This window comes from Achroia grisella, unplaced genomic scaffold (assembly GCF_030625045.1).
Source record: "Achroia grisella isolate CSIRO2021 unplaced genomic scaffold, CSIRO_AGI_Agris_v1 utg1295, whole genome shotgun sequence".
Classification (NCBI taxonomy): Eukaryota; Metazoa; Arthropoda; class Insecta; order Lepidoptera; family Pyralidae; genus Achroia; species Achroia grisella.
Genome location: NW_026712613.1, coordinates 211,589 through 237,799, shown reverse-complemented (window position 1 = coordinate 237,799; position 26,211 = coordinate 211,589). Strand labels below are relative to the sequence as shown.

The 26,211-nt window shown below is 32.7% G+C and overlaps 3 protein-coding genes across 3 annotated transcripts; 2 read left to right on the top strand and 1 right to left on the bottom strand.

Annotated features, from left to right (window-relative positions):
* Positions 1 to 341: 341 nt before the first annotated feature.
* LOC131855065 (uncharacterized) lies at positions 342 to 5,269 on the top strand. Its single transcript, XM_059206277.1, has 4 exons — positions 342 to 443; positions 2,445 to 2,920; positions 3,597 to 3,707; positions 5,089 to 5,269. The coding sequence occupies exons 1-4, from the start codon at positions 342 to 344 to the stop codon at positions 5,267 to 5,269; spliced, it is 870 nt and encodes a 289-aa protein (XP_059062260.1).
* Positions 5,270 to 7,692: 2,423 nt separating this feature from the next.
* On the bottom strand, positions 7,693 to 14,712 carry LOC131855049 (uncharacterized). The gene is made up of 4 exons (XM_059206261.1): positions 14,569 to 14,712; positions 13,642 to 13,898; positions 9,510 to 9,626; positions 7,693 to 7,855 (listed from the first exon to the last, which is right to left on the bottom strand). Exons 1-4 carry the CDS (start codon positions 14,710 to 14,712, stop codon positions 7,693 to 7,695), a joined length of 681 nt encoding a protein of 226 aa, XP_059062244.1.
* Positions 14,713 to 17,319: 2,607 nt separating this feature from the next.
* LOC131855047 (uncharacterized) lies at positions 17,320 to 25,658 on the top strand. Its single transcript, XM_059206260.1, has 6 exons — positions 17,320 to 17,353; positions 18,817 to 18,847; positions 18,951 to 19,026; positions 20,660 to 20,880; positions 21,573 to 21,680; positions 25,481 to 25,658. Exons 1-6 carry the CDS (start codon positions 17,320 to 17,322, stop codon positions 25,656 to 25,658), a joined length of 648 nt encoding a protein of 215 aa, XP_059062243.1.
* The last annotated feature ends 553 nt before the right edge of the window (positions 25,659 to 26,211 follow it).

Below are 26,211 nucleotides of genomic sequence, written 5' to 3'. Positions count from 1 at the left end.
GGCAAGAATTGACAGTCTTTTAAAATCTTCTCAACTACTATACTTACTCTTTGACATCCCATAAATCAGATGAAACTCTTTTAAGAACCTTTACTCCATCACAAATAAACATTCGATTCAACGTTATTCGGTACAACTTTCCAATAAATATATGTACGCTACAGTTAGATGCAGTGAATTCACGCGAGCGTATACCAACTGGCCCGTTAGGTACATCCCAAATCGTAACGAAAACATAACGGTTCATTACACACGGCGCCGAAGGCTCTGTGCAAACATTCTACATTTTATCTCACACGCCACCCATATACAGACGTAAGGAAAAAAGCTGAAATCACGCAATGTTGCTACAGTTAATTTTTCTCAATTTTCTCGCTACGATTGGAGCCGTTCGACACAAAAGGTATCTAGTGTACCCGGACGGAGGGCCGGCCCGTGCTCAGGTATGTATTTGCAAATTTAAACAACCTAGCTGATTTAACTTAAGTAAATGATGTTTTCTTTGCACTCTGGATCAGGCTTAACGAAGCCGTGTTTTTGTTCGAGAATTTAAATGCAATTATGTCGGACGACTGCCGTTGCTGCAGATTTTTTATTTATTCTGTAGTGGGAGTTAAAAGTCGCGATAAGTGTGAATGTTGACCTAGTTGCATAAAGATACTGTATATCTTATCCCATTCGGTGTCGAGACCCTTGGTACGTGGGGTCCTAGCTATAAGGCTTTTTAAGGAAATAGCAAAAAGGTTAGCCGATATCACAGAAGACCAAAGATCTGGCAGCTACCTCGGACAAAGAATTAGTCTAGCTATTCAAAGGGGGAACGCTGCCAGTATCTTCGGAACCTAGCCTAAAGGGACTCCTTTTAATATTATAATTTAGTTATTACATTATATTTTTAAGGTTTTTACTTTTAGGTTCATTGTTTCAATAATTTAGTTGTAACTTTATATTTTTACGTTTATTTTTCTATACTATGTATATAAACCAACATACTATCATTACGATTGTTATCCGAATGGGGTAGACAGAGATTAATTGTGAATTATCGACATCATGCTTGACATGCCCTTTTTCTTCTTCTTTCGTTTCAACGGCACCTAAATATAGACATGCTATTGATATTTTGCTAGTAATATCAAAATTCTACGTGGTAAGGCTACTGGCTGAATGCTATCTCTCGGATTTGGTTTGAGACCTGTGTTTCTTTTGTCGTAGTTACGGTCAGAAATATAAATTGACACAGTTTTATGTGCGTCCGCCATATTTGATCTCACGACCTCTTGGACGTTATTCAGAGTAGTAAACAACTAGGTCATGACTAATTATATTATTTTTATAAAGTAGAGCTTAGTAAAGCATACATCCTCTGTTGAGAATGTGTATCCTTAGTAACTTGACAGATAGAGGTTGACCTGCATCATTATATCAATGTACATACAATTTTAAGTTCCAAAAATACTATCTTAAAATACAATATTAATAACCCAGGACAATTCACGCGGCGCCATCTCGTCCCAAGCTAAGTAGCGGTTGTGTTATAGGTATTAGATAGCTGATAGAATACTTAAGTTTTTTTGTTGTAAATACATACACAATATACATTTAAATATTAAAAACATCGAGTCGAAAACAAACAATCACATTCACAAGTACAAATATTTGTACTATGCGAGGAATCAAACCCGCGACCACCGAAAATATAGCAGTGTGATTAACTGGTTAACCACCGAGGCAGTCACTTTCTTCTTTCAAGATATCGGTTAAAATCAACAAAATTTCAAACATTGAAAATACCTGACAGAAATTTAAATATTACCCCGCCCAATGCCTTATTGCAGGCGTTATTTGTATTTCGTTCGAGTAGAATTCCTCGTCTTGTTCTTTGTTCTTTGTTTTCCAGAATGCTAAAGTAGATTTACAGTCCAATTAAAGGATTCCTTTTTTGGAGTGGAACAAACTGAGTAGGTACTATTAAAGTAGAATGGACTTTTACAATTAAACAGCCTACTTGTGTAAACTTTGTACATAAAATACCTTTGAATGATATACAACGAGTAACTCCACTTATAATGAGGTATTAAAAGTTAAGGCATAAATTGAAGAGTTTATTTTGTACAGTAATTCTCCCGTAAACGTTACGTGCGGTTTTATCCGCTTGAATTGGGACAAAAAGAATCTTGAAATAGGAGAAATGGGGCTTATTTGTTATAAAAAATAGTGGGACCACGTGGTCGTACAATTGTTGTTAATTTCTGATGAATTAATAATGCGCCAATTAAAATTACCTCATGTGGGGGAAAGAGACTAATGACTCCATTATTAGCTATGTACCATGTCGGGTTTAACTTAATTTTCTATTTAAAGAAGTTTTTATAATTATTTATGTAATATGAAAATTAATAGGTGCACCTAAAGTAATTAATTCTACAATAATTTACTTTCAGTTCATTATTGGTCTTGGTATACCGGTAGATTTGAAAGAAGCATCTGTAACTGTAGGCACAGTTATTAAATTTCAATACGATTTGCCAACAAATAGTTCAGACTACACGAGTAGAATATACGGATTTGCAAATACCGTATCTAGAGATATGTATGGTGTAACAACAGATGAAGAATCAAATGATCTTGGTGATGTGGCTAAACTGAGCGATACAGAAAATGTGATTGATGACGGTAAAGAAAGAGAAAAAAATACATTAGTTGAATTAACTTTTAATGAGGATAGACGAAAAAGATCATTAGTTTATGCTGAAGGCGGTGCTATAAATATTAACACGGCAGATGAAACTACCGAACTGTCACTAGAAGAAGCTATTAGGCGGCAAGAAATTATTGACAAGAATAATATAGAAGATGAAGAGCCGCAGAGAATGAATAGATGGGACTTTTACAAAATCATTGAGCATATGGCTGAAAGGTAAACTATATTCTAATCACAATTTTATAAATAGCATAGTGATCTTCTGGGAATATTAAATTTATATGTATCATCTGGAATTGTAATTATATCTATGATAATGTATTAACGTAAATAAGTAGAAACCATTGCTCATACACAACTCTTGTCCAAAATAAGATTTAGAAATTAGGAAGAGAGGGATGGAAGGGAGTTGAATAGAAAGATAGAGGGGGAAAGATAATTAAGTGTGAATCTTAAAATTTGCAAACGACTACAGTCTCTTAGGGTTATAATTTATTCTACATCAACACACAGCGCCATCTAGATCCAAGTTAAGCTAGCTAAATAGCTTATGTTATGGGTACTAGATAACTGATACAAATACATAAATATATTTTTTTCCTTAATTCCAAAAATACGTAGAAATAAATAATTGTATAATATACATAGAAAATACCCATACCGATACAAACAATCATACTCATGAATACAAATATTTGTACCGTGAGAGGAATGGAATCCGCGACCATCAGCAATAAGGCGGTGTGCTAAACCACTAGACCACCGAGGCAGTGAAATCTTCTCAAGTAAGACATTTCTACAAATAAATGTTTTGAATGTTTTACATTAACATTACTGCGTTCGAGATATCTTTGTGTGATCATCATAAATATCTTACTGAAAATGTTTTCAGATATGGTTACTCAGGCCGGCCGTGCTTGCTGCGAACAATCTGCGAGGCAGCGAAGATTCCTTTCACTCGCGAAAATGGCTTGCTCGCAGAAATTGGCCATATATTATTCACGTAAGTAAATCACAAGCTTAATCAGGTATGGTAAATATGTACACGGAATGTGAAATTTTTATAATGAATTCGTAGCCTTATCTCGCCTTTTGTTGTAATATTGACTTAACCTCTGTATAGAATACCTCCTCGAATTTCCAACGGGTTTGTATTTTTTAATTTATTATTCATTCAAGGAAAAACTTTTATTCCTTTAATTTACATTTTGTATAAAAGAAAAAGTTTCAGCTTGCTTTTCATCAGACATTCCCAACATTCGTACCAATATGGCCCCGGTGGTCAAGCAGTTTAGCATAGCGCTTTATTTCCGATGGTTGCGGGTTCGATTCCTTGGACGACACAAACATTTGAATTTCTCATGAATTCATCAATGTATGTGGTTATTAGTATTGATATTTTATCAGTTGTCTAGTACCCATAACGCAAACTCTGCTAGCTTGGAACTAGATGGTGCTGTGTAAATTGTCTAGATATATTATGGTTATTACTTATATGAAAGTCTATGTATGTGACTACTTTTTACGATTAAACGGCTTAATAAATATTAATGAAATTGGACGTAACGTATACGGATAACGTAATGAGTACTCTTATTACACATTTTGTAGAAAGTTCTTTTCAAAAAATAAGGTTACAGATTTGATTTTTAATCGTGTTAATTAAAGTTATTAGAAATCATTAACACATATAACAAAGTCGTTTGTGTAACCTGTCTCACATACTTGATAAAGCTCCTTGCTTTGTAAGATATGTTTCTGTTAAACGGTTTAATAAGGCTGTGAAATTACAGGTACGTGGACAGTAAGCTTAGTGTTGACTGTTAGTTGTAGTTTGATCGTCTAACAGTCAACACTATAAACACTTTCAAACCAACAGGATTTTTCTACTTTGTCACCCAAAGTTATTCGGGAAGAAATTGCTTGGTGATAAACCGCCTTTTGTATCACTTAATGTATATTTTCTATTTTATTTTTTATATTTGGTTCAATAAAGTGTATAAATAAAAATTCATTAAAGATCTTTATGAGCTAAAAATAATGTTTATATTGGATATCTCATAGGGTATACTACAATCGTATTTATAGAAACATAATTTCTTCCAGTTGACGGCCTCGGTCTAACGGTACAGTACACCACTTTAGTTCCGATGGTCGCGGGTTCGATTTCTCGCACGATGCAAACATTTGTATTCATGAGAATGATTCTTTGTACCCGTCTGGGTGTATTCTATGTATATTATGCATGTATTTACAAAAAAATCTAAGTATTTAAATCAGTTATTTAGTCCCCATAACACAAGCTCTGCTTGCACTGCTCCATGGGACTAGATAGCGCTGTGTTAATTATCCAAGGTTATTTATTATATATTTATTTCTTCCAGCCCATCAACCACCAAAGATACCCTATCTCATCATACAGATAATGAGTATCATGCAGCAGAACGGTTCGGAAGAGAACTCGGTGTAAATTGTGAAGATTTGTTCCCCGAATGTGAGGATTCCATATTGGAAACGTTTACGGAGATTGGAGAAGAAACTATGCATAAATTTGGACTGTTCTAATTAAAGATATTACATCACTTGTTTTCTTTCTCATATACGTTGACCGAATCAAAACCAATTGTCTGTCTGTGTAGATTTATTACATGAACTTCTGTTAAGTCAAAGTTGCCATCTGTTCGAAGTACAATTTGCCAGAAATATTTACAAGAATTTTCGCTCCAGATCTTGAGGATTATGATAAACAATATCTACTGTCGGTTCGGGATCGAAAAAATCGGGTATCGCAGTTTAAAAATAAGAGTATACATTTATAATACAATAATAGTGACCCATATATAATTTTGTCCCCCTGAAATCGATATCCCGTCCAATTCAAACGGGGATGGAAATTACGACTGCCTGATAAGACGTTGGAACCCCTAGAGGTGCTCTCTGACTAAAATCGTATCCGTCAAGCAGGAGTTGGCCTTCAGACGTTCCATAAGTCCTTCCACGGGTTTGGAGTGCCATCTGCACTCGCTCCTGATCATTCAGTGAAGCTGTAAAGGCTAGCTGCCTCTAAGAGCATTAGGATGGTTAGAAAAATACATAATTTTAAGATTAATACAGTAACCACCAGCTGTTATAATATTAATATAAAAAAACCATCAGCAGCTATAAACTGAGTAGAATATATAGTATCCACAAGCAACATTCGTTCAAAGACAAAATAACTTATCAAAAAATTCTCTGCAAGGATACCTTTGTTTCACTTATTTTAGCCGGAAAGCAACTTGCTTCGTTTTGGTAGTATTTTGTTCGTTTAGATTAGGCAGTGAAATTACAGGATGAGAGGTATGACATCTTTGTCCTTGAAATGGCAACGCATGAGTGTTATCATAGATGTCACATGATATCCGTAATTTTGTTTATTTTTTTATTTATTTCAGGCTACTAGGCCCATATTATAAATACCTTATAAACTATCATACATATAATATTTTAAGAAAGGTGTTACACATGAAAGTGGATGGTTATAAGGGCAGAGGAAGGCCGAAAAAGAGATGGAAGGACTGTGTGAAAGATGATATGGTAAGAAAGGAAGTAAATAACGCGATGACTGCGAACAGGGATGAAAGGAAGCGAAAAACATATTACGCCGACCACAAATAAATGGGATAAGGAAGAAGCAGATGATGATGATAAACTAACATACATATGAAATAATATAAAATTAAGATATAGAAATTGTTTGTGTGATCACGGTACTGACGGCGGTAATCTACCGCAGTTTGTTTATGTATGTAGAATGCCGATATCACATGATGTGGTGATTGAACCCTCACCTATGTATATGAACATTACAGACAGTGTTGTTCATGTATATTAATGACGGTCACCATCAGGTAGACCGTCAGCTTGTTTGCCGTTCCAGTTACATAAAAAAATATTTACATCAGATTTACTTTGTATCCGTAAAATTTTGACATTACAAAAGTTTTGATTTAGGCTTTACAAAAGTTAGTAAACAAATATTTACCTGATATTTTATCAAGTAAATGTTCATGCTATTTATTGTAATGCCTACCTATATCTTACCTCATTTATACCAAAGGTACGGAATTAAACAATAAAAATTTTCAATACAGTAGAATGAAAAACATTGTTTCATAATTAGATATTTTTCTATACTTTACAGAAACTTCAACTTGTATGCTGTTGTATGCAGTATATTACTGTATATTTTTACATCTAGACAGTAGTTAATAAGTAATATCTTTTATCTAACTACAATGGCAATCCACCTGACCTAACACAATCTGATGATGAGTGGATGTGGGTACTAAGTCAATATCTGTTATATATAAAAAAGCTTATTTTAATCCATCCCCGCCCCGATTTCCCTTTGCCACTGTTATTTTAGAACTTATCAATATTTTAAAAAATAAAATAAACCAAGTTACGAAGTAATAATTTTTTACAGAAGCATCTTAAGGGACATGAAGACGTAGAAGTCGATCTGGAATGGTACATTGCTCAGGCAACGGGGGCCTGATAAGTTTTAGTAATGGGGACAAGAGAGTCCATTACTAGCAATGTACCATGCCAGATCGTGTTCTACGTGTAAACCCACTATGGTTAGTTCCCAGTGATTTCGCTACCATCTTCATGTTCATCCTTTACTTCTCTACTAGTGTCCCGCCAGCATATAACTTTAGCAATGGCAGATGCACATTATCATTATAAAAAAATGTAGTAATGAGTTTTATTATACCTACCAATTAAACGTGGCGATGGTACATGCACCAAATATCGTTATCGAAAAATGAATTTTCTAATATTAGTTAGGTATATTTTAAACTTAATACAAATTTACATACAAAATATAGAATCTTTCATCTTTATAATAAATGTTTAGTCAGTCTTTATAGTAAATATGAACAAAAAGCTGTTTCACTTGTTCTATTAAAATTGTTTAAACTTTCTATAATGATAATAATTATTCATACACAGTCTTCTACCACAGAGAACATATCAGAAAGAGATATAGTACAGTTGTTATACGTATCCATGCAATTTTGATTATTTTGTCCAAGTTCATAAGCTTCAACATACGGATGCACTTCATGGCTATACTTTGGAGCGAGTTCTAGATCATTCTTGGGGCTGAAATATGAAATAAATATGCAGTAAATAATAAGTGGGTAATATTTCGTCTAACTACACTTTACCACCGAAACTTTACCCGTGGAAATTCCGCACATTCGCACTGAGCTGTATGAATCGTGTGTGTTCCCGGAGAAATACAATCCCGGATTCTTCAAGTCTATGATGAATAGATATCTTCTGGGTAAGCGCGTTACATCCTAGGTCTTGCCATCATTTACCATCAGATGTGGTAAGACCAAGCGCAATCCCATTAATAATAATAAAAAAAAACCTAATTAACTGCTTATAGAAGCAGTATTAAACTACTCTTACTTAAATACCATGCAACGGATTTTCATACGGGTTTCTATATTTCGTATAATACATGCATATAGTTTGATATCTCTCACATTGACTTGCATTGCAAAGTCAATAGAGTTAATTACAATCATCATCATCATCATCATCGCAGCCCGGAAGACGTCCACTGCTGGACATAGGCCTCCCCCAAAGATCTCCACGATGATCGGTCCTGCGCTGCTCGTATCCAATGCCTTCCAGCGATCTTGACCAGATTGTCGGTTAATTATAATATGAGGCTCAAAACATTATAAGTAGGTATACCTACTACCATTATAAGTAGGTTGAAGAAGAAATAAGATATCTTAGTTAAATTGTAGGGTACGGGGTTAACTTAGTCATTAATAAGTATTATTTAGTAAGTTATCCTTTTACCCCGTTACATATTATATCGTTATGGTTGCAGATATATAAAAGGTACTACGGGCATTCCAACATTACTCCTCTCCTATCGATCCCCGTTCAATTTCTATCATTTCAGATTGAAATTACGGCGGCGCTGATCCGAGGTTCGAGCTCCTAGCGGTGCTCTCAGAATAAAGTCGTATCCGTCAGACAGTAGTTGGCCTTTAGCCGCTACATAAGCGCTTTCGCGGGGTAAGAGTGATATTTGAACTCGCCACCTATTGTTCGGTAAAGCTGTAAAGGTCAGCTGCGGCCAACTGTATTGGTATAGTTCGAAAAAAAAACAACATTGCTGTTGCTCTTTTAAATTAACCATGATTACTACTTTATTAAAATTTTCAAATAGTGCTCTATCCTTAGATGACAGTACAATCTATCTTATATATAAAATTCTCGTGTCACAATGTTAGTTACCATACTCCTCCCAAACGGCTTGATCGATTTTTATGACATTTTTTATGCATATTCAGTAGGTCTGAGAATCGGATACGATCTATTTTTCATACCCCTAACGACATAATATTTTATATTTTTCGACATAATATTTTATATTCATTTTATTATTATTTAAGATTGAAAAATACATACAACCCATCCATCATTTCCCAATTTACATCCATCTAGCATCAACCCCTATTATTTAATAGCGATTTTAATTTATATAGCAACGGTTACGTCGACTATCAGCTAGTCTATGTATCAAATTTAATTTGAATCAGATCAGTACTTATTATTTAAAATAGCAACAAACCTCTCTCGTCACAAATATTTTCATTTAAAATATAGGTAAGTAAGATGTGTATATGCGTAATACTATTTTACTCTAAAATGTTTAGCTTTAGTAGTTATTTCGTTGCCAGGGTAAGGTACATTACAAATACTATTAATTACAATTTCATATACTTACTTTAGTATAAAATTTGCTATTTCATGAAGTAAATCATCTTCACTCGGTGAATGCAACGGATCAGCACCAAGCTGACACAATGTGCGCAGAACACACGATGTACCGTTGTGGCCAAAACTAGAAAATAAAAAAATATAAATTGATAACAAAAAAAAATAACAAATAAAAAAATCTTAGAGCTCAACGATAGAATTCCGAACTAGCAAGCGAATATTGACTTATATTTTTATTTAAATATAGATACCTCTACATTAATTTCAGTAGCATGGAAGTATATTTTGTGTAAAGTCATACACGTCTCTTCGATCATACTCGCAAATGGGTGCTACTGGGGGGAAGGGGTGGACTGATGACTCATTGCTGCCAATGTACCATGTCAGGTTGACTTCCACGCGGTTCCCCCTGGTAACCGTCTTGACAAATCCTGGTGAATTTATTATGATGGGCTAACTGACCTGACTTCAAGTTCTTCTTATCATTCTCCAATGGTACCGCGCCTGCGTAAACCGTTAGTGCAGGTGGGTGCAACATTCCATTATCATACAAGAAAAAAAAATGGGTGCTACTTGTACCGTAGACCAGTCATCAAAAGCAGCACGTTACCAGTTCAAGTTATATCTACTGATTTTTTTTTAATGAAAATTTATTACCTTGATCTGAGTATTCAGCCTAAAACCAACTTGTTATTATTCTACATTATTGTGGGACTGAGATTTGTGTCAGTTTTTTGACTCGAACTACCTTAAGAACTGATAGTAGAAATCATAAGTATCTGTAGTTAGACCCAAGAAAGAACCATCGCTCCTAAGAATATCCTTCAATTCTTGTCCCTGACGGGTCTAGGTAGCGAACTTTGAAAAAGGGCGAGCACGATAGATCTATGTAGGTCGCAGTGCTACAGGTGCTACAAACATCCAACAATAGCCCAAACAACCCAATAAAAAAAAATAAAAAAATAGACCCAAGTGAATAAAGATACATTTGAGTTGCATGGGTACCTCCTTTCCTACTCACCTCTTTTTGCCGCCATGAACATGGTTAAAAAGTTGTATAAGTTTGACGGCTGTGATTAAGGTTAAAATTACATAATACGGAAGCAAAAATGTAGTTCCATAGAATATCAACGCATGAGATATCATGGGCAACACACATATAGATAGATAAACCTTTTATTTGCAGAAAAGGATACACACAAACTATAGTACTATAAAAAAAGAGATACAAAGTAAAAAAACACAACTTTTTAGGTCAGGTTTCAATATAGGTACAAGCACAGATAAGATAATATTACATGTACATATGTGTGTACATAGTACACGCTAAGAAGCAGCATCTCGGTGTATTATTTACTAGCGTAATGTAGCACTAATGCAACTAATTTTCAAATATGACCCAGGTACATATGCGAGGACGTATGCAACAAGACCGCTTGACTAACTTAACCGTTGTGCTACTCTTGCATATAAGACAGCTGCCACGTACCATAAGGAGATCGTTCACTTTATTTGTCACTACAATTAGGTACATAATAATAATAACCCAAGATAATTTACACAGCATCATCCAGTCGTAAGCTAAGCAGAGCTGGTGTAATGGATACTGAACAACTGATACAAATACTTTACTACTAGCTGTGGTTTCACGGCGGTTTTACCAGCACATATATATAAGCATAAATTTCAATAAAAAATATAACCTATATATTCCGATGCATAAGTTATATTACTGTAAAGTTTCATCAAAACCCATTCACTAGTTTTTGCGTGAAAGAGTAACAAACATCCATACTTACAAACTTTTGCGTTAATATTATTAAGATTGAAATATATATACATAATATACATAGAAAACAACCAGACCAATGCAAACAATTATACTCATGGATACAATATTTTTGTACCGTACAATAGTCGAAATCAAATCCGCCACCATTGGTACTCCCAATGGTGGTGTAAATCGCTAGACCACCGAGGATATCACAAAACATAAATAATCCGTGTAACTTGTTTTATAATTATTTAATTATCTGTTGGTCCAGACTTTTACTATGTAATATTATATTATCTGTGCTTTTACCTATTTTCGCTGACATAAGTATGTTGTACGCGAAAAACATTTACGTTTTTCTTTCAGTAGTCAGAAGGACACAATATGTTTATGTCCATAATAAAAGAAAGTATTGATGAGTTTTAAAAAATATCAGTATAATTGCAGAGAATATAAATGAACATTATTATTATTCACACATGTATTATACATATAAACAATCCTCTTGAATCACTCAATCTATTAAAAAAAACCTCTTCAAAATCCGTTGCGTTGTTTTAAAGATTTAAGCATATATTAGGACAGACAGCGACAGGGACTTTGTTTTATACTATGTTACAATGTTTATTATTTCACTTTACACTTTTATCTAATTACGCTAACGTATGTTATATGGGAAAAATATTTTCTTTCGATAGTCATAAAGAAATATAATATATTTTTGTCCATAATCTCTGTGGTTATTCTGTTATTTTCAAAATCCATCTATACGCTTCTCAATCGAACTTTGACATTGCGTATTTGCATGCCCAAAAAGAGAACGTGTTGTTTGTAACAAAACCCATTATTATTCCCTTCAATAAACAGCAATAAATTATACTATGACATTTGGAAAATAGGAATTGACAAAAGCAATTTATGCGTAAATTGCTTCCGAGGAATAATAATTGTCATGGTGTGATAAATCACGCGGGACTCGTCGTTTTCCATCTGAATTTTATTAGCTGATTGGTACATGGACAATGATATTTGATGGGAACGTTAAAATTTCGGCGAGCTATAATACATATATTAGTAGAGAATAGAAAATCCAATTAAACGTAATTTAAGTACTTTTGAATAGTCATATTATTTTTTTTAACCTACCGCTCATTCGGAAAACTGTCTCATCACAAAAAGAACTAGCAAGAAACTCGTGTGTTGCTGTTTTAAATAATCCTTGTATTTTTCAAGTCGAAACGTGTGAATACAAACCATCAAATAGCACTAATTTATTAGGATCAAATATAAATACACAATAAGATTAAATCAGTCGTAGTGATAAGAGCAGCACAGTCCCTACAAGCAGCACTAATTCACGTGTATGACGTATGAGCCAGCCATCACTGCGCTCGACCATATTTTACAGAGCCCAGTGACCCAATGAATAATATTCGACTTACAAAAATTCGAAGATAATAAGGCGGTGAAATTTAATCAGTAATACTGAAATATAAAAATAATATATTATAAATATATATACCTACCGATATATATACTCATAAAAATAATTAATTACATAAATAAGCAAAATATGTAAGTATGGATTATCATATTGTAATACCAGCCTATCTTTTTATTATACCTGCAGTGGTTGAGTTGAATACACTATTAATCCAAATTAAAACATTTAAAGAAATATTCTATTGAGATTTTAAATGCGTGTATGTAAAATAGAAAATGCGGGAAACAGTTTCGCCGACATTTTTGGTCGAAAAAAATGTCGGCAGAAACAGTCGGTGTAGCAGCATATGGCGCGGCCGGGCGGTCTCCGTCGAAATTTTAGGCGGGAAATTGCACTTTTCGTTATCTCAGCTCTTTTAAAATACATGACACTAATAATAATTATTATTTTTATTTGTATTTGCAATTAATAAAACATAGCTATTGTGAGTAAATCACGAATAGCTACATAAATTATGGTTTATATTTTTTCATTTGTGAAAGGAGAGATTAGTCTTATTTGTTCTTTAATCGTGTACGTTTTACTTAATTTTAAATCTTAAAAAATAATTCTTTTATACGACTGTAGATAGATATAGTTCTTATATGTTAAGAGCTGTTTTTAATAATTTCCATGTGATGATCCATTTTTAATGATATTAATTTAGTTTTGTTACACTTCTCTAAGTAATATGAGCTGTTTTCTTTGAAGAAACAAAAATTAAATAGTATTCTTTTTTTTGATGGTAAATGGTTACCGTAGCATATGGGCGCCTGAAACACCAGGGGTGTCATGTGTGCATTGCGGAATTGTTTCATTAGTTAAGCATATAACGTGTTATATAATTTCTGCATTGAATTAGTAAAAGTCTGTTTTACTTACTTGTTTAAAAAATCTTCAACATATTTATAAAAATGATAAAGTCTTGCGTCGCTTTCATAATTGCTGTGATTCTCCTTTAAATCTAACGTATCATCTATGCTCTTTTTCTTCCTGGTGTCCCCGTGGTAACCGCTGTTAGCTTCCAACAGGTCGATAGGTATCTGAGATCGATTCCAGGGTAATTGAAAGTTAGCTTGAAACGCGTAGTTTATAGTGATCAACTTCATTGGCGTTGGTGTTCCTATGCCTACGTTGAACTGGAATAAAAAATATAAATCAATTAAATATACTGAAATTACTGATATTAGGTAGTCAAGTAGTCAGAATCACCTTTAACGTAACACTTCCCATTTTTTCAAGTATATTTAAATGTTTTTAATAGTTATTAAGTTTTTTTGTCTATCTTCTTAGTATGTAAGGTAATGATTGTTAATTGTAGGTATACCCCAAAAATTTGTATAATCTACAAGTTTTGTTATATATACAATTGCTGTAAATATTGTGACATACATATTTTTTAATAATAAAATTATAATAAGAGAGCATCTATGATACTTTCAATTAGAAAAGAATCATCCGATAAATTTGTAATAGGTACTGCAGATATATGGCCTAAAAAAATAAAATTAAACAATCAAATTTAGCAATACCTTGGACTTGAAATGAATTGAACATTCTTCCTATACGAAAGTTACATACATATAAATGACTACCACATCTATACAGAGTCAAATCGGAACCTAATTATTTTGACACGAACAAAGTGCAACTGCAAAACGAATTATCAAAAACAGTGTAGATTTTGTGAAAATATTACTTTAAAATAGTGAAATTGTAATATTTTAGTTTCGAAAGTCGATTTAAAATATATTAATTCTCAGTATGAAGATACTCGTATTCTCAATTAATAGCAATAAAGCAAATTACCTGTAACACTGAAGAGTTTGGAAATAAGAGTTGTCTGCGTGTCCTATGCGACGTGTCATCGATTGATATATCTGTTCTGCTCACACATATTAGGGTCTGAAAGAGAAGGCTTGTCAATACTAATACGTTTTTGCCAGAAAACATGATGCCTTATAGAAGCTTAAGCCACAAATGAGCTGTAAATGTATTAGAATGAATGGCACGCAGCCGTATTACGTGTCATGTAGCGATTACTAATATTCTCATGGAAATTGTATATCAATAACAATGATTGCCATAATTTCAGAGCTTTTTTATGGATTTTCTTAAGTCAATTAGGATTAAAATTGGTTTATCTTAATATATGATTAGATTTTTTTGTGTAATCACAATAACATACCAGCAACGGCCAGGTGGTCAGCGGTAACCGTCGCTTATACACTTGAATATCACGTTATCATGTGATACCCGTGATGTTATCATGCGTTGTCACTTCAAAAGACTATATTATTATGCTTTATGTAATTTAATTTTAAGTATCATTGTAATGAAAGTCTGATCTATCCTTCGTAAGTTATGTAATTCATTCAACCAATTATTGCATTATTTTCTCTTATATATCAATAAAGAGAATTTCCTTCGTAAGTAATATCATTCATGCAGTATTTTTTACATTTTTCTTTTATATACGTATATAGAGAATTATTCTCAAAGGTGTTAAGTTTTGATTAATATGTCGGTGAAGAAGTCATCTTTACTACCCTTAATTGCCAATTTCGTCCAATTAACTAATTCAATTCAATCTATATTATATATAGTAGAAGATTCAGATTTTTTTTCCAAATTTGAAAAGTCATGTATTAATACATGAACCAAATAAGCCATCGTTATTGCTATCGTAAAAGGAATAGTCTCCATTACAATATGTAATAGTAGACACCTTACTGTTGTTGACTACCACTAACATTGTGTCTGTTTGTGTATACATAAATCATTGGAAAACCTGTTAGTGCACTACTAAGTGGAGTCATGTGAGTGGAGATTTAGGAGATAAGTGCGTGCTCATATTAGTCTCAATGCTCAAACTGACCACAGTACGGACAAATTAATTATTTTATATATATACATGGTGCGATTAAAGTTATTCTAAACATGTGAGTTTTGTTACAATATGTAATATTTATGCTTATGTTATATAAAAAGTAAAATACGTTTTTTAGTTTATTATAACATTTAATATTAAAGATGAACAAAATTAATCCGGTTAGGATTAATTTTGTTCATAATCAGAGTTATTGTTCAAATTGAGTGTAAATAGTTATTCTGTTATACGTCCCCGGGAGCGAGGGGGTCACTATGATAATTTACCCCAAGTTAAAAATTAAAAGTTTAAAAAGTTACAAATAATGTTACATAAGAGAGCATTCATCATATTTCATCACTTATTATCATATATCATAATCAGAAAAGATTAAATGTATGATACAATACAATAATGTATTTAAAACTACTGAAAATATTCACACCATATTTTATGCAATTTTTTAATAATAATTTATTATATTTGTGTTTTAAAGTCATATTTCTTATGAAATATTTTTAGTGGAGTTTACAAAGCAAATTGAAAGTTATGAGATATTGGCGTATTCAGGCTTCTATACACTAAACGGATTGTCGATCCATTAAACCAATGGAAGCTAGATGGATTTAGAAGCACTTTTATGTTCACTTTAATCCTTTGACTTGGGTTAGTGACGTTACTGTATTTTTTAGGACATTCGAATATCGAAAATTCAATTGTGATGGTGAACAGTATGTTCTATGTATATTGTTTAAACCTGATCGAGGATTTGAGGGATGGTTGATAGATATTTATTATATTTATGAAATAAAAATGCAATGCAATGCAATAAAATTTTAATGAACAGAGACATGAACGCATAATGTCTCTGTTAATTTCAATTTTATTCTTTTTTCAACTTTCTTTTTTTATTAATGTTTTGCAGACATGGCAACGCACATGTTTGTAGGTTGCCAGTTACATTTACTTTTTATATAGAAATTATACATATATCTACAACTAGGCTTAGATCTACAGATTAGAAAGCAGATCTATAGTTTCTAGTTTATAATAATAATCTTCATCATCATCATCTCAGCCCGGAAGATGTCCACTGCTGGACATAGGCCTCCCACAAATGTTCTCCGCGACGATCGGTCCTACGTTGCTCGCATCCAATGCCTTCCAGCGATCTTAACTAGTATAATAATAATAGTATTTTTATTATACTACTCAAGAGTTAGTTAGTTAGTTATTAGTTATTATATACTATTATTATTTTTAGGACATTCGGATGTCTAAAATTTAATTGCGATGGTGAACAGTGCGCTTTGTATAGACCAGCATCCAGCAGACCTAGAATTATCATTGAAATAATTTATTACATCATTTGTTTATATTCGTATTAAATCGTTTATTTTAGTTACAATTTGGGATTTAGAATGTACAATGGAAATATAATTTTATTTTCTAAATTTCAAACGGGAAAAGTAGAAAAAATAATTGATAAAATACAACGTTTCATATACCATATTTCACTAAAACCGACTGCCAATTGTTTGTGAACGTGTGCTTACCAAAAATTGTCAAGTAAAAATGATATTGTTATTATACCATTTACTTTTAATTCACAATAGGATATATTAATAGATGTAAAATATAATTATAGTAAGTCTAACTTAATTTTACATATAACCCCAATTTGTCAAAAAATGGTCTCCGATTTGGTCCTCTACCAAATCGGAGGTTTGGTTAGGTTCAGTAAACATGAGTGTAATACATATTTTTGAAAAATAATAAATCTATAACACGGATTCTGTATAAATTACTTTCAGGGACCGTAATAATTCATGTTATACTTACATTTTTAGAAATTCAAAATCCCCTAAATTACATAATTATGAAATTTTTTACTTCTAAGGAAATCTTCTGAAAATTTAATTTGAACATCATTACATAGTATAACATAAAGTCGCTGTCGCTGTCTATCCTTATGTATACTTAAATCTTTAAAACTACGCTACGGATTTAGAAGCGGTTTTTTTAATAGATTGAGTGATTCAAATTAAAAACTATTCAGATTTATTGTGTTAACATTTTCGACCATTTATATGCACAATCATCACCAACACCGATCACCATCACGTGTGCTGTAGGTATAGCTTTAAAAGAGAGGCCATGTAATTTTAACATAATAAGCAAACTTACAAAATAAAAAAACACATATTTCTATTTTTTATATATACAAAGATCATCACCATCACCGTTCACCATCACGTGTGCTATAGGCATAGCTTTAAAAGAGAGGCCATGTAATTTTAACATAATAAGTCAACTTACATAATTAAAAAAAACTGAATTTAACATATTTTTATCTTTTATATATACATAGGTAAATCACCATCACCGTTAACCATCACGTGTGCTATAGGCATCGCTTTACAAGAGGCCATGTAATTATAACATAATAAGTAAACATACAAAATTAAAAAACTGAATTTAACATATATTTATCTTTTACATGTACAAAGGTAATCACCATCACCGTTAACCATCACGTGTGCTATAGGCATCGTTTTACAAGAGGCCATGTAATCATAACATAATAAGTCAACTTACAAAATAAAAAAAGAAACTGAGAATATAACATAGGTTAGAAGAAGAATTTAATTTTTTATATGTACAATGATAATCACCATCACCGTTCGTCATCACGTGTGCTGTAGGCATAGGTTTATTAGAGGTCATGTAAATAATGTTTCAGTAATCGTATTGGATGTTATCGCTCTCAGATCCGGTTTAGTCGACCACCATTGACGTAAACTAGCCTTATGTGGTTATTTATGTATTTATCTGTGAACTTAAAATTATTAACCCCTTTTTACTAAAATTAACGATCGAGTAGTATCATATTTGGCACATTTAAAGATTATATAGAGAATAATAATAGATCAGTAACTTTTTTTCTTAAAATATAAATATAATTAATGAAAAAAATATTACATACACATTACTTTATTATTTCTACGTGGTTTAGCGTATTGCCTTACTTCCGATGGTAGCGGGTCCGATTCCTCACACAGTCCAAACAATTGTATCCATGACATGTATGATGGTTTGTATTGGTCTGGGTGATTTCTATGTATATTATGTATCTAATTAGGTAATTATATCAGGTGTCTAGTACATATAACATTAGCTATTCTTAGATAGTCCCAAACTAGATGGCCCGTATGAAATGTCCTGGTATTATTGTAATCGTTATTATTTGTTGCAGGTATTCTTTGGTAGTTTTTCTGTGTTTTTTCTGTTTTCAAAATGTCTTACCCGGACATCTCAGTAGTTTGGAAGACGAATTAAGAACAAAAAGACAGTTAAACAGTTTACCTCTTGTATATCCATATGGAAGTACTTACAAGGTATGAAATTTATTTTATACTTGTAAATATATAGTCTCTACTTATGATACTATTGGTCCATCAACTCAAATCCGTCCAGGAAGCTATTGAAAGAGTTATTTTTAAAATACTTCTGAGTGATCAAATAGAAAGTAATTCACCAGAGTAATTGTCACCAGCATAGATCAGCGAATTTGCAAACTGAAGTAGCAATGCAGTAAGTCATATCTATCGTAGATGTGTTCTAGAGTGAAGACCGCGAACCGGCAAATGTAGTATGCATCTAAAGCGACGAGAAGAAGAATAGAATAGAATAGAATTGAAAATCATTTATTCAAATAAACTTAATTTAAGCACTTTTGAATCGTCATAATAATTTGTTTTTTGTCTACCACTCGTTCGGAAAACTGTCTCATCACAAGAAGAACGAGCAAGAAACTTGTGTGTTGCTCTTTTAAATAATCCTTATAAGTTTACATTTACAACTCAAAACGTGTGAATACAAACTACCAACCAGCACTAACTTTTTGGGTCAAATATCAAGAGTGGGTAAATATTTTTCCACGTGATAAAAAATTGGTGCAACAATGTAGGCAGGTAATGACTGGAAAAGAAGCATTGAAGATCATAGCCAAAAACGTTCCTTACTAGGTGGCTATGTCCAACAGTGAATTCAAGTGTTTATCTATTAAAAAATACACCCAGTTAATAACTGAAATGTTTTATTTTTACAAAATCTTAGTAAATATTTGTTTCGTAGTAATCTATTATTGTATCACATATTTGATTGTGTGTACAATATTTAGTTTCAAGTCATCATTGCCTTGCCTTTCTCCACCGTTATATCTGAGTTTACTCTTTATATGTATGATCTTTCATTGCATCCATCTTTTTTTTTGGTCGTCCTCTCCCTTTTCATCTATCCTGTCCCTTAAATAAACACTTGTACACAATGGGTGCTACAGACAGGCCTCTTTGTCGGGGCTGCTTTGTAGCTGAAGAAACGCTCACGTAATCCTAGAGTGTGTAGCAGTGGCTATATAAAAAACACAAATCCTCGGAATGGTGAGGTCTCTCCGTGAATCCTGTGATGATATCAGGAGACTTCTGCGCTGCTGAGAGGAGCTTGGTTGGCTACTTTAATAGTTTCGGCTCTACACGCAAAACGACCCGATGAGAGGTTAAAAGCAGAGAATATTTTCCATCTATCCATATTTATTTGAATATTTTCTTTAAGATATGGTCCTAATATTTAGTGTTAAGTATTTGTTAGGAAATCTATCTAAATATATATAACTCAAAGGTGACTGACGTAGTGATCTATCAACGCACAGTCCAAACCACTGGTCGGATCGGGCTGAAATTTGGCATGCACGTAGATATTATGACGTAGGCATCCGCTAAGAAAGAATTTTGGTTAATTCTACCTACAAGAAGATAAAATAGGGGTTGAAAGTTTGTCAATTTTAAACCGATCGGGCTGAGACTTTGCATGCATAAAGCTACTATGATGTAGGCATCCCCTAAGAAAGGATTTTGATAAATTCCATCCCTAAGGGGTTAAATTAACGCGGGTGAAGCCGCGGGCAAAAGTTACTATGCCTATAAGTATACTTACTAAGGTGATTATTTATTTTAATCATTTTGTACCCAGTTCATCGTAGGTTTTAGTCAGCCTGTACCCACGCCGGACTATATCAGCCTCTCGTTCGCCGCAAACTTCCAATACCAGTACGTCCAATTCCAAAACATCTCCGAGCTATCCCGGTACTACGTCATAGAAGATATATCCCGGGAGCAAAGGGCGGCCAATCTCGCGGTCAGGAAAGATGAAAGGTTGACGTTTTACAGAGCTATGTCCGACATGTTGGATACGTAAGTAGACTTATTTAAATTCCTTACTTCTTGTATGTTTCGTGCATAATAAACTTAACAGGACAATTTAATGAATTTGCTATATTTATACTTTCGAGACAACATATGGATGTCCTCTTCAGAGTACCTACATAAAGTGATTACAGTTCTTTTCTGTCGTCAGAGCCGCCTCAAAAAGAATACATTAAACTTCTGTACATAGTTATAACATTTAACTACCTAGGTGACCCGCTTCGTCTACATCACAGCTACTTGACATTTTTCATTACATTTCACTCTAATTTAAATAATAGCTTTTAAATTATAGCCTGTATGTATTATTCTGATGTATAATCTACATTACTGTAAAGTTTCATCAAAATCTATTCAATAGTTTTTGTAAAAGAGTAAAATAATCCATCCATCCATCTATCTATTAATACTTACAAGCATTCGCGTTTATAATTTTAGTAAGATTTATTAATGAAAATATAAATATAAATATAAATAAAAATATAAATATAAATATAAATATAAATATAAATATAAATATAAATATAAATATAAATATAAATATAAATATAAATATAAAAATAAATATACATATAAATATAAATATAAATATAAATATAAATATAAATATAAATATAAATATAAATATAAATATAAATATTAATATAAATATAAATATACTTGTTTTTTTTTAATTGCAGTAAAGGTTTCAATGGTCGTGAATGTATGCTGAGAGCAATCTGTGAAGCTGCTCAATATCCTGTAGAAGAAGAGGGTCTGATAGGAGAGATAATACATATTTTGCTAACGTAAGTTTTTAATGTTAGTGTTACTGCAAAAATGATAAACAACTATGTTTTTTGTTATGAGTGATAATGTGATAGTTTTTCGTCAATTGTTGTGACAGTAATAGTTTCAAAAATCGAATTGAGATGTATGATGACAATATTATACATATATGACAAATATATATTATGTATTATATATTACTGTCCCGGCAAACATTGTTTTACCATATACATTTAATATTTTTAATGGCACATTATAAATAATAAATATTCGGAAGTGGACAACCCTTACGAAATGTATGAAAAATGTATGTAAATGTATGAAGGTATGAAAATAGATAGTAGCCGATTCCCAGACCATGCAGTAGGTTTGGGAATACATATAAAATTTCATAAAAATCGGTCAAGTCGTTTCGGAAGAGTATGGTAATTAACATTGTGACACGAGAATTTTATATATAAGATTATTTGCATCAGTCGTTTAGTAGCCGGTGTTTTTGCGTACGCACATCCTTACATTTTAAATGCGAAAGTAACTCTCTCTGTCTGTCTGTCTCATTTTCACGCCAAAGCTACTGAACTGAATTAAATGAAATTTGGTACACATATAGTCTAGAACCTGAGAAAAGACATAGGCTACTTTTAATCCGAAAAAAGGGTTGTAAGGGGTTGAAAGGGGAGATGAAAGTTATATGAAAGTATCGACAATTTACGCGGACGAAGTCGTGTACATCTAGTAGCTGTATAATTAGATTTAAAAATAAAATTCAAATTTGGAACGTCACGCATGGAACATCGATGTTGTTCTGTTTTACTTTATATACATTTCTTCACTTCTTCTCGAACATTCCGTGACGTCACTATTATATTCAATGTACAGTACAAACCATTTTTTATTTCATTATTATAACAACTTAAACATTGCAATATTCCTCTAGCAAACAGCCGGTCAAAGTCTTTTTTATGTAATTAAAATTGCAAACAAGCTATTGGCTCATTGAAGCGGCAACTGTCGCCTATGTATATGTATATATATATATATATATATATATATATTTGACAATTCACACAGCGCCATCTAGATAAGCTAGCTAAAGCTTGTGTTATGGGTACTAGACAACTGATACATATACATAGATATTTTTTTTCTAAATACATACTTATCATACATAGGAAACACCCAGACCGATACAAATAATCATACTCATGAATACAAATTTTTGTGCCGTGCGAGGAATCGAACCCGCGACCATCGGTAGTAAGGCGGTGTGCTAAACCGCTAGACCACCGAGGCCGTCATCAGCAGCATATTAACAGCATTACGAGCATCACGTTATCATGAGACATCCGCGATAACACTCATGCGTTGTCATTCCAGAAGACTAAGAGCTCATGCACTTTATACAATAATTTCACACCCTACAACCAGAACACAAATTACAAAACAAACTGAAATTGGTGTTTAAGTTGATTTCTCCAAACTATATAATTTATCAGTTAACAGGTCTTTAGGTCAAGTTTTATTGTAATTTCTGAGGTAACGCGGTTTATAATTAAATATGCGAATTTTATTTAAAACACGACGGGCTCAGTGGTATATTGGTTTAGTTCCGATGGTCGCGGGTTCGAATCCTCGCACGGTACACACGTTTGTATTCATGAGTATGATTGCTTGTATCCGTCTGGGTGTCTTCTATGTATATTATGTAACTATTAAAAAAAAATCTAAGTATTTATATCCGTTGTCTAGTACCTATAAGACTCTGCTTACAGTGGGACTAGATGGCGCTGTGTTAATTGTCCAGAGTTATTTATTTATTTATTATTATTTAAGTATAAAATACCTTTACTGCAGTGTTAGGTAAGTGTAAAGAGTACAATAATAGTTGGTGCGCCTCGTTATTCGCACGTAAGTTGTTGTGAGGCAGTAACGCCCAGGGTTGCCAACAAAAAAAAATATTGTAGCCTCTAACAATAGAGGTCAAATATCTCGTAAATCGACACAATTTGGCTTAGAAACTTATAAGTCCATTTACTTCCCTTACTAAAGGGGGACATGTAAAAAAGCAGTCTAGCTTTATATAGCGTAAATCTATACATATATAATAAAATTGGAGTGTCTGTTTGTAATATTGAAATAACCGTTTTTTACTACATGCCTATGAATATGTAAATAAGGTACATACACCAAAATGACATTTTTTACAATTTTTGTCTGTGTCTGTTTGTTCTGACTAATCTCTAAAATAGCTGGACCAATTTTAAGGGGACTTTTATTGGCAGGTAACTGATGTAATAAGGAGTAACTTAGGCTACTTTTATTTTTAGCAAAATCTATAATTCACTTTTTTGTTAAATTTCACTCGGACGAAGTCGCGGGTACAGCTAGTAAAAATATAAGTTTATAATTATTAACAATAATATATATATCAGTAATATACAATAATATATATAATATCTCTGAACATATCACACAACGCTCTTTAAGATGATCACAAATTCGATTCCTTATACTGTATAAACATTTGTATTCAAGAGTATAATTGTTTGTCTAATCGGTCTGAAAGATTTCTATTTAATTATGTATAAATTATAAAAAAATATCTAAGTATTTATATCAGTCGTCTAGTATCCATAAAACAAGCTCTGATTAGTTTAGCGTCATGTGAATTGTTCAGGGATATTATTATATTAAATAAATAACCCTAGACAATTAACACAGCGCCATCTAGTCCCACTGTAAGCAGAACTTATGTTATGAATACTAGACAATTGATATAAACACTTACATATATATATTATTGTAAATATGTACATAATATACAAAGACAATACTCAGAGTCTGATTATTTGTATCGGAAACAATCATACTCATGAATACAAATATTTACACAATGCGAGAACTCGAATCCGCGACGATCGGTGGTAAAGGTGTACTAAACCGCTAGACTACTGGGGCTGTATTTAAGTTTTTCTATCAGTTGTTTAGTAGTCCCGTCATATAAGTTCTGCTTCTCTTGGCGTTATGTGAATTGTTCAAGGATATTATATTATTATATTATATGTCATACGGTTGGCAACCCTGGTAACGGGCGCATAATCGCTTGTATCTTACGATTAATGGCCACAACTGACCGAGCTATGTGCATTAGAGTACAGGTCGGACGGTTTGTTGTAATTCCAATGCAATAACATTCAGCGGAATATTTTCACTTCATTTTTCCTGTTTCCTTCCAAATTGGTGAATTGGTGAACTTACATACTTGATAATGTCGCATTAAAATTAGATACAGCTCTAAATTACCAACCCCTATTTTTTAATAGCGGTTTTAATTTATATTACGATAGATTTGACATATCATAAGAGCCTTTAATAGACCTACACGAATAAAGATATTTTGAATTTGAATTGAAATATAGCAAAACAACGTTTGCTAGCTTAGCTAGTATATATACATATATAATTAGATAGATATATAAATGCTTTTTTAAAATTACAAACATATAGCATACATAAGATACGTTTTATAAATAGAAATAAAGTTTACAAATTAAAAATGCAGGAATATAAATATTACAAATTAAAAACTGGTAGTGGATTTATGTATCGCAATGATGAAGAGGCAAGGCAAACTCAGCATGAAACTACAGATCATACAGATAAATCTGCAGCGCTGATATTCAACAGAATATCAGCGCGCATTAGTATGTATTTAATTATAGGAGCTAACAAGCTCCTATAATTAAATACATACTTACATACATATATACGTTACGACATACTTACATACATATATATACGTTATGTTATATAATTACAGGCCAGATTATGGAAAGTCGCCGTTTGATAGTGAAGATTTGGAATGGGAGGAGTCCATGGCAATCTACACGGATGCTGCGACAGCTGGCCGTCAAATGTTCAGCTGCCCAGCAGTTTACAGCGATTGTCCTGAAGGTCAAGGCGTGATGGAGCTAATATCTATACTTAGAGATGAATAAATAAGATGAATTACAAACATTTTGTATCTATATCTATGTATAAAAGTACATTATTTCAGAACGGGTATATACATTTTGGCTAATTGTTTCTTTTTTATAATTTTCTTTTTTCTAATTTATAATTATTAAGGGAATGTGTATATCAAATAAAAGATTTAAATTTTTTTTGTACTGGAAATAAAAAAAGGATGGAATTGTCTATATATTTTAAGAAAATAAATTACAGATTGGTGTTCAGTGAGTACACTTTTTTTTGGAGTACTCTAATGCTGTTGGCCGCAGCGGGCCTACACAGCTTCACCGAATGATAGGGTGTAGTATAGTGCAGATGACACCACAAAAGTGGAAGGACTTATGAAGCAGCTGAAGACCAACTCCCAACTGAGGGATACGACTTTAGTCCGAGAACACCGCTAGGAGTTCGAACCTCGGTCAGGCCATCATAATTTCGATCCCCGTTTGAATTGGAAAAATATTTTTTTTATAGTCTACACAAAGTCTGAAACGAGCATTCTCAGTAGAAAAAATAAAACTATGAGCCTCCTAAAAGAAT

Excerpts from the sequence above, each read along its gene's own strand:
- LOC131855065 (XM_059206277.1), top strand. The coding sequence starts at position 342 with ATGTTGCTACAGTTAATTTTTCTCAATTTTCTCGCTACGATTGGAGCC. Across the intron at positions 444-2,444 it reads GAGGGCCGGCCCGTGCTCAG|TTCATTATTGGTCTTGGTAT; the intron begins GTATGTATTTGC and ends ATTTACTTTCAG. Across the intron at positions 3,708-5,088 it reads ATTGGCCATATATTATTCAC|CCCATCAACCACCAAAGATA; the intron begins GTAAGTAAATCA and ends TATTTCTTCCAG.
- LOC131855049 (XM_059206261.1), bottom strand. The coding sequence starts at position 14,712 with ATGTTTTCTGGCAAAAACGTATTAGTATTGACAAGCCTTCTCTTTCAG. Across the intron at positions 13,899-14,568 it reads CAAACTCTTCAGTGTTACAG|TTCAACGTAGGCATAGGAAC; the intron begins GTAATTTGCTTT and ends TTTTTATTCCAG. Across the intron at positions 7,856-9,509 it reads ATAGCAAATTTTATACTAAA|CCCCAAGAATGATCTAGAAC; the intron begins GTAAGTATATGA and ends TTCATATTTCAG.
- LOC131855047 (XM_059206260.1), top strand. The coding sequence starts at position 17,320 with ATGGTCTCCGATTTGGTCCTCTACCAAATCGGAG. Across the intron at positions 18,848-18,950 it reads CTAGATGGCCCGTATGAAAT|TTTGGAAGACGAATTAAGAA; the intron begins GTCCTGGTATTA and ends ACATCTCAGTAG. Across the intron at positions 20,881-21,572 it reads ATGTCCGACATGTTGGATAC|TAAAGGTTTCAATGGTCGTG; the intron begins GTAAGTAGACTT and ends TTTTAATTGCAG.